Source organism: Pagrus major, chromosome 22 (assembly GCF_040436345.1).
Source record: "Pagrus major chromosome 22, Pma_NU_1.0".
NCBI lineage: Eukaryota > Metazoa > Chordata > Actinopteri > Spariformes > Sparidae > Pagrus > Pagrus major.
The window spans coordinates 15,145,985-15,154,391 of NC_133236.1; the positions used below are offsets into that span (position 1 = coordinate 15,145,985).

The 8,407-nt window shown below is 39.6% G+C and overlaps 1 protein-coding gene across 1 annotated transcript; it reads right to left on the reverse strand.

The window, feature by feature from the left end:
- Positions 1 to 44: 44 nt before the first annotated feature.
- Positions 45 to 8,373, reverse strand: LOC141018271 (serine/threonine-protein phosphatase PP1-beta catalytic subunit-like). Its single transcript, XM_073493200.1, has 8 exons — positions 8,256 to 8,373; positions 5,055 to 5,186; positions 4,721 to 4,951; positions 4,274 to 4,378; positions 3,320 to 3,391; positions 2,943 to 3,094; positions 2,435 to 2,569; positions 45 to 2,345 (listed from the first exon to the last, which is right to left on the reverse strand). Exons 1-8 carry the CDS (start codon positions 8,305 to 8,307, stop codon positions 2,241 to 2,243), a joined length of 984 nt encoding a protein of 327 aa, XP_073349301.1. The 5' UTR covers positions 8,308 to 8,373; the 3' UTR covers positions 45 to 2,240.
- Between the last annotated feature and the right edge of the window lie 34 nt (positions 8,374 to 8,407).

The following is an 8,407-nucleotide window of genomic DNA, read 5'->3' on the forward strand; positions in this document are numbered from 1 at the left end:
TTCAGCATCACTCAACACTTCATTAACCACAAAACAGAGCAGGCTCAACAGCACTTCCATTTATTTCACTCGTTTGAAACAAACTCTTACAAATCTCAAAATGTCTCAACATACTGTTTCCAACTTGAAGACCAACAGATTTACAAGGCAAAAGGCAAGATTTAAATAAATAAAAACACATTGGTTAAATGTTTGTTAGTGAGCTGGAAATGATTTACTTCATTCAAGGACCAGTAAGTGGGAACAACAAACAGAATGCCATCATCTTGACTTTATGGTTTTGACCTTTACAATGTCATGCAATGACTGGAAGTGCAACGATGTTCAGTGTGTAAGAGCTCGACATCTACTGAAAAAATGAATCTACTGATAACTACTTCTTGACCCTGTACTGTACGCCACTTACTTCACCATCTTCTCTTGCACTGGCACATCCGTCTCTACTTTTCTACACACCTACTGTACTCAACAGACTTTAAGGACACGAACTCGAAGTGCTCACTCAGGTTTTGTTCCCACAATTTTCCACGTACACTGACTGACATCAAAACTGAAAACGCTATTGCATTACTCAACCGCAAACAGTCCTTCAGTGATATGAGGGTTACAAAAGTTTCAGAGCTTGGTGTTGCGTATGAAAAAGGCTGGAAACACTGATCTAATGTAGAGCATCTACTGTGTATGAATGCCCTGATAAAAGGTACAGCATCGGCTGGCTGTGTCCTTTTTTTAAAGTAGGCTTTACAAATGTTTATTCTTGCATATCGCAAGAGTTTTAGCAATATTTATTGCACTTATATCGTCAAAATCTCAGGATTTTTTTGATACCTCCGCTGGGAGAAAAACATTCTTGAGTCGAAGGGAAAGTCATGGCAATGTTGAAGTTATAAAAAGGAAAAATCTGGCTGTGTTGCAAAGATTTCAAGAGTTAGATGAGAAGATTGTTATATCATGTCCATCCACATACTTGCCAACCCTCCCGATTTTCATTGCCCTCTCCAGGTTTCCTTCCACGGTCACAAATCTCTGGTATTTCTTCCTGTTTATGACAATTTTTCACACTTTTCCCCTTTTAGTTATCACAACCTGTTTCTACAGTGTGAGAGGGGGCCAGAGAAATGGAGAGGAAGAGAATATTCAAAGAAATTTATCCCCGACTCCCTGGAGAAAGGAATTCCTGTTTCTTATGTAAAGTTTTAAAGGAAAGTGGCTTGTTTGACATGAAAATGCTTTTTCATTTTACTTATTATTTTGTTATTTTGATTCTTTACCCCCAGAACACCGCTTTGGTTTTGAAATCCTCCCTATTTTTGAGGTCTCAAGGTTGGCAAGTATGTCTGTCCATTGAATATGAAGCTACAGCCAGCTTAGCACCAACTCTGATCGTCTAAAACTTGTCAATGAACACTTTCTTTTGTGTTTGTTTAATCCATACAAAAACAGTCAAAAAACTAGAGTTTTTTGAAGGTTATTGGTCTGACTGAAATAGTGAAACACACCAATTTCTTTTTACACTTCAATTAACACGTATATTGTTTGTTTAAAGAGCTGGTAGGTGGATTTTGCTGCCATCGCATAGAGCCAGGTGAACTGTTTCCCCCTGTTTCTAGTCTGTGCTAAGATAAGTTAGCCTATTGCTGGTATTACTTTCATATTTGACAGACATGGGAGTGGTATTGATCTTCTCTCTTGTCAAGAAAGCAAATAAGGTTATTTCATAAAATGTTTTCTAAACTATTCCTTTAAGCAGTGAAGTAGCTAATAGTATATAATGGGGTAATGGCAGTAATTAGTCTAATTATTGGAAGATTAGGCAAATCAAGGTGAGACAGGTCTGGGAGAGTTCATGGATCTTAGGTTGTCGAGGACAAAGAACCCGTCTGAGTCTCACAAGCGTACATGCATTCACAAAATCACAATGGAAATCTGAAGGCGCAGAGAAGCATCTTTTCTTAACATCTTGCCAACTCCACAAGAGTCTGGTTTTAATATTGCTGAATGGACTGAGTAGTAGAAGTGAGGGCTGAGTTAATACATACTGATGGCATCGAAAGAAATGGAGGAAATACCACTCACATATTCATAAAAATACCCACAGAACAAGCAAAAAACACTCCTGGAGTTTCTGTTTACACATGAACAAGCTGACTGAGAGAGGGCTGGAGTGTTTGAGGCAGCCTGCAGGAACGAGGGCCAGAGACCAGCCGGGGGGGAGGAGCAGGAGAGTCAGGGCCAGCCGCTCACCTCTTCTTCGGTGCCTGAGCGGTGCGAGGCGGGGTGACAGGGCGCCCTGAGTTCACCCCTCCGTACTGGTACTTAGCTTTTTTTTCTGACGGCTTCAGGATCTGAAAGGAAGGAAGATGAGGTGAGGAGTACAATAAAAGAATATAAATCAGGATTCATGTTATGGTGCAACAAACACTGAGTTCTCTACCTGAAAGGAGCACATAAGGGACTCGTCCACACTCATCATGCCACCCGCGTTGTCAAACTCCCCGCAGTAGTTGGGGGCTGAGAACAGCGTCACCAGCTGTCGTTTGGCAAAGAACTCGTAGCCGTCTTCAACAACCTGGAAGGAGGCAGGATTAGAGCTGATTATTTGGCAGTAGATTTGATAGTCTATTAATCATTCTTCACACAAAACTACCATAAATTAACTGCTTCTAGCTTTGTAAATGTGATTTTTTGTTTTGTTTTGGATTGTTGATCATACAAATAATTCATTAGAATAGGTCTATTTGCCCTGAGGAAATTTTGATCGACATGTTTCACTATTTTCTGACATTAAACTGATCAAACAGTTAAGAAAATAACTTTTACTTACAGCCCTATCCAGGACTATAAATCATCTTTAATTTTATGTGAAGTTGTTCCAGTTATCCAGTTTTAATTCTCCATGGTAATATTTTAAACGCAGCCCTTATTCACAGAGCAGGTGTTACCTGATGTGCTCGGCAGATGAGGTCCAGGTCGTGACGGTTTAGAAACTTGCTGACGACATCGGCCCCAAAGGTGAAAGAAACTCCTCGGTCGTTCTCCCCCCAGCCCTGGACGTCTTTGTCTGGGTCGGACCACAGTAGGTCACACAGCAAGCCTGTCACACAAAAGAGCATAGAACAGTCACAATAACAAACAGTAAAGTCAAACAGAAAAAACAAATACATGAAAAATGTGTCTGAATTACCAGCTATATCAGTTTCGGTCTGGAGAAATTATTGATTTTATTTTTGCCAAAACTAATAGCATTATTTCTATAAGCCTCCAAGCTTGGGTTTCCTTTTAGTTCAGTGACACAAACACATACTGTAGGACAACAGACCTGTGTCGGGGACATCAGTAGGTCTCATAATGCGTCGAATCTGTTCCATGGACTGCAGATCAGGTGAGAGCCCTGAGGAGGACACGATTGTGTAAAAAGAGTCAAGCAATACAGTAAATCCTATGTGAATGGACATAAAAATAAATAAAGTTGACTTTTACAGCTTGATTCCACCGGGCAGGGCTCTGGGAAGTTGTATCGTGGACACGGTTTTGTTCTGTCCTTAGCTTGGAAGCATACGTGGGAGCATTACAGAAGAGGAGTGTTTTGCTTGCCTGATTTGTTCACTTTGATTGAGTTAATTTTGTCACATTTTCTTGATTCAGTCAGCATTTCTTTTTTAGCCTATTTTTACGATAAAGTGAGTCTTTTCATTTGGAAAACTGGCCGGTGCTCTATGACATTTCTGTGTCTGACTTCCTACCTGGAGCAGAGGAAGAGTTTCTGGCAAAACTTCACCTACTTTCAAGGTGCTTGGAGAAGGGAAATCATCTCAAGAGGTAAAAAGCTAAAGCAACACTTATAGTATATAGGGCAACTTTATTATTAGGGTCATGATGAAGGCCACTAGCCGAAATGCCTTGGTTTGATAATAAAGTTGTTCTATATACTACAGGCTTCCTACCCAGCTCAACCTACTCAATGCAGGCTGAGGTCCACTTCTGAAACACTCTGCCGTGGTTCCAGTGAAATCACAAGCATTGACTAGAACAGCTGCGATCAGTTCCAGCGGCCGCATCACAGCCGGTGGAATGATATATGTGATATGTGACAAAAACTTCCTGAACTGATTGAAATGTACATTTTCGTTTGCATTAAAAGGTAAGGAATGACCTCATACAGTATATCACAATAACATGATGTAGTTATTTTCCACTGTGAAAGTAATATGGAAAAATGAAATTATTCAGTGGTAGCTTACTGGCTGCTACATAACAGAGATGCTTCACAAACCTCCATGGCAGCAGAAAATCTTCTCATCAATAATCGCAGCGATGGGCAGACAATTAAAACAGTCGGTGAAGGTCTTCCAGAGCTTTATGTTGAACCTGCGCTTGCCTGAGGAAAAAAAGAATTTAAGGATAACTGTAAAATTAGGCTTTTAATTTCTAAAATCTCCCTCAGGATTTTGATACTCCTGAGGGAGATTTAATTCCTCTTTAGTGACATCTTTCTTGATCAGGAATGAAAAAAATTCTGAAAAGCTTTTGTTGGGTATGAAAGTAAGATTATTTGCTTTGCCAAAGACAAACTAAATGCTGTAAATATGAATCATCAGGCTTGATTCCCAATTTTAGAACTTTGGACGAATTGTTCATGTTTGTTTCTTTGGCCAAATGCAAAACAAACAATAGGCCATCTCACTATTAGGACAACTGTAGCCAGTGAACAAGAACTTACACTCATCATAGAACCCGTAGATGCGATTGATGGAGGCACACTCATGGTTCCCCCTGAGCAAGAAGAAGTTTTCTGGGTATTTGATCTTGTATGCGAGCAGCAGGCAGATGGTCTCCAGCGACTGCTTCCCTCTGTCGACATAATCCCCCAAGAAAAGATAGTTGGCCTCTGGAGGGAAGCCGCCATACTCGAATAGCCTCAGCAAGTCTGTGTACTGACCGTGGATGTCACCTGGAGGGATAACATTATGTATTTTCTCATCACCTTCTACAGTAAACAATAACTAAGTCACACAGGGATTATATATATGGCTGTTGATAGGTGCTGTTCTCACCGCAGATTTTGAGTGGCGCTTCCAGTTCTAGCAGGATCGGCTGACTGAGGAAAATCTCTCTGGACTTGATGCAGAGCCCCCGCACCTCAGCCTCCGTCATCTGTACGACCTTCCCTGGACGACATCCTCGCACTGCAAGACAAAAGTACAAGGAGGTCAACAGTCAGCATGGGCTGATCCTTAAACAGGGGTGAGAAAGGGCACCAGAAATTATGACAATTAGGGCATTAAGTTACTTGTCACAGTGATCAGATCTCATATGATTCAAATTTGACTAGGCTAGGCAGCTACATTTTCAAACCATAGGCTAAATCACTGCTATTATGACCATAGAAAATAAGTCTAATGATAACTAATGTATTAAAAAATTGCAACATCTTAAGAACATTCAGATTTAGTTTTAAAATGTTAGTATTAAAATCTGTAACAGTCTTCAGAGAGTAATAGCGTTTTAATAATGTTTTTCTTTCAAGGGTGGAGTTGGCTCCCTTTTTGTTTACATTTGCAACACAGTGTGCCATTAAAGAGAGCTGACTAATGCATATGCTTTGCTTCTGGCCTGGCTAGACATGCCATTTACTCCAGTCAACACAGGTTGTTATGAACTGGCATGTACAGGAATGAACAGCTTGCCGGCTCAGCTGGAAGTGTGAGTGTGAGAGAGGGCAGAGTGGTGCAAGCGGGAAAAACAGTCTAGAGGTCAGCTTCATGTATAAAGAACATGCTTATGTTAGTAATTTTACAGTATTTGCTATAACTGCATTTCTGTAGCTGAAGCAGCTTAGTTTTTTTTGCACACAGCAAAGTATCTGGTATGTGTCTGAGTAACAAAAAAGTAACAAAAAACCATAAACATTCAAGAGGAAAATATATCATTAGCAAAATAAATACATAGACCAATAATATGAATACAGATGGAAATAATACATGATAAATGATACTGAACTCCTTTTCCCTCAGATATGGCATCATAAATTCAAAATGGCAGAGGGAAGACGAGCTGCACCAAGTACCTCTGGAACAACTGTTGAATCATGTTAGTCTCAGAAAACCAGACCAGTAAAAAATACATTTAGATTTTTCAACTGCATGAGCTGTTAAAAAAATACTTTCATCCAGATTTTACTAACAGTTTCTTGTACATTTTTTCTGTGACTGAAAATACATCTGTCCACTCCAATGGATGTTACGCACCAAAGGTTAGATTCTGCCTATTTAGATTCTACTTTATTTTATATGCTTTATTTAAAATTATGACATAAATTACACTTGAATTGTTTTATTAAACACCAATATTAAGTAGTCTTCAGATTTCATCAACAAAGGCCCATATATATTTTCATCTAAATATAACTCCAACACAGACACACTATACACTATACATGGAGCGTAACGTCCACTGGAGTGGATAGATGTTTTAGCATAATATATAATAATTGGTGAATTTCCCCAGTGAGGGATCGATAAAGTCATGTCTCTTATCTTATAAACTTTATTTAAAGCACCTTTCTAAACCTAGATTACAAAGTGCTCTACATCAGCAACAAAGTAGTCAACAAAATAAGTAATAAAAAAAATAAAAATAATTAGTAATTTCATCTTGTAATCTATATAGTATATATTTGTATAGGAACTTATATAGTAATAGTAATTTGAATGGGTCGACAGATATGGCTTTTTCGGGGCTAATACCGATTATTAGAAAGGAAGGAGACTGAAAACCGATATTTGGGATCGATATTCCCATATATAGATAACATAATATAACATATATAGAGAGCTGAAGTCACACCCCTTCTGGTGGACCCAATTGGACATTATTTTGGAAGATCTTCGTGGTAGTGAATGGAGAGAGACAAATAATTTGTTTGATCCAGCTTGAGTTGTGTCATGAATCACACATATGACATTTGTCAAGTTAAAAGATCATTTTTCAAGAAAGTCGCAGTTGTAATCGAAGTAAAATATCATCTAGTTTTGTGTTAAACTGCTCAGTGAACTACATTGTCTAGTTCAACACATGTCACCACCACCAACATGGCCACCAACTCAGCACAGAGAAGGTAATAAAAAAGATGAAAACACAATAAATCTGGTCATATTGACAACTGCAGTTATGTGAAAGGAGAGTTGGTCAGTTCTGTGAGCTGCTAATATACAGGAGCAGCTCTGCAATGTTTAAGTTACAGGTTTGGTGACTGTTGAACGAGACTACGTCACTAACACAACTGTTAGCTATGAAGTCTTTATAATTACGTATTTTCACAGTCTAATATTTTATTAATTTTATGACAAACTGCGACTTTCTCAAGTTGAAACAATTATCTTTTAAATCGACAAACATATGTGTAATTCATGGCACAATTCAAGTAGGATCAAGAAAATATTTGTCACCATTCACTGCCATACAAAGTTTTGTCTGAAATAAGGGCCGCCCACGGGCCCTTACTTTTTTTGCAAACCGGAAGGGGCGTGACTTCGGCGCTCTATCGAAAAAAACAAGTTATTAGCATGATTTTTCACTTGTTTAGGAATAGAAACAAACATTGAAAACAAATATCACTTTGTGATTTAATATTTCATGCATGAAAGGGTTTAAATTAATCGAATAGACTAAAAATGATTCATGTGAAACAGCTAAGTTGTGCGGGCTCTTACGTAAAGGGGGTGTGTCCGAGGGAGGTAACGTTAGCCGACTTGCTAGCTAGCTTCCTTGCCAACGAGAATAGTTGACGTTACTTAGCAACCGCGGTATTTCGCGGTTCTTTCTCGTTATGGCGTCTTTAAAAAGAAAACACTAATCAGCGCGTACTCTGCTTCTCTTCTACATTACCGTTATAACATTAAGTCCCACCACCAACTTGTTAACATAGTTAGCTCTCTACGTGGCGGCAGCAGGCTGAGTTGTTCCGCTTCCCTCCCTTTTTAAGCACACTGACCTAACAAACGCTAACTACAAACCAACATTAGCGGGCAGGTAGCTGCTCCGGGCTGTGACATCATGACAACGTTCACTGAGAGCCTTTAACGCAGCGGCTAGCTTACGGGCTGCTGATGAACACCACAGATAACGAAGGATGCGGGCTGTTAAAATGATTTAAAACACAGCGTGAAGTTGGCTGGTTGAAAACACGAACGAACGATTCAGTCGTTTTCTTGATAAATGACGCAGAAAGAGAAAATATCACCATGGTACGCTACCTTCCAGTAGTCGAGAGATGATGCTGTCAACGTTCAACTCGCTTTCCGCCATGTTTCTGATACTCACACAGGCAGGATGTTGGGCAACACCGACCCGGGGCGTAGACTCGTAGGCTCAAAGGAGGACAAGCCTTCCCAGTCATGCACAGGGG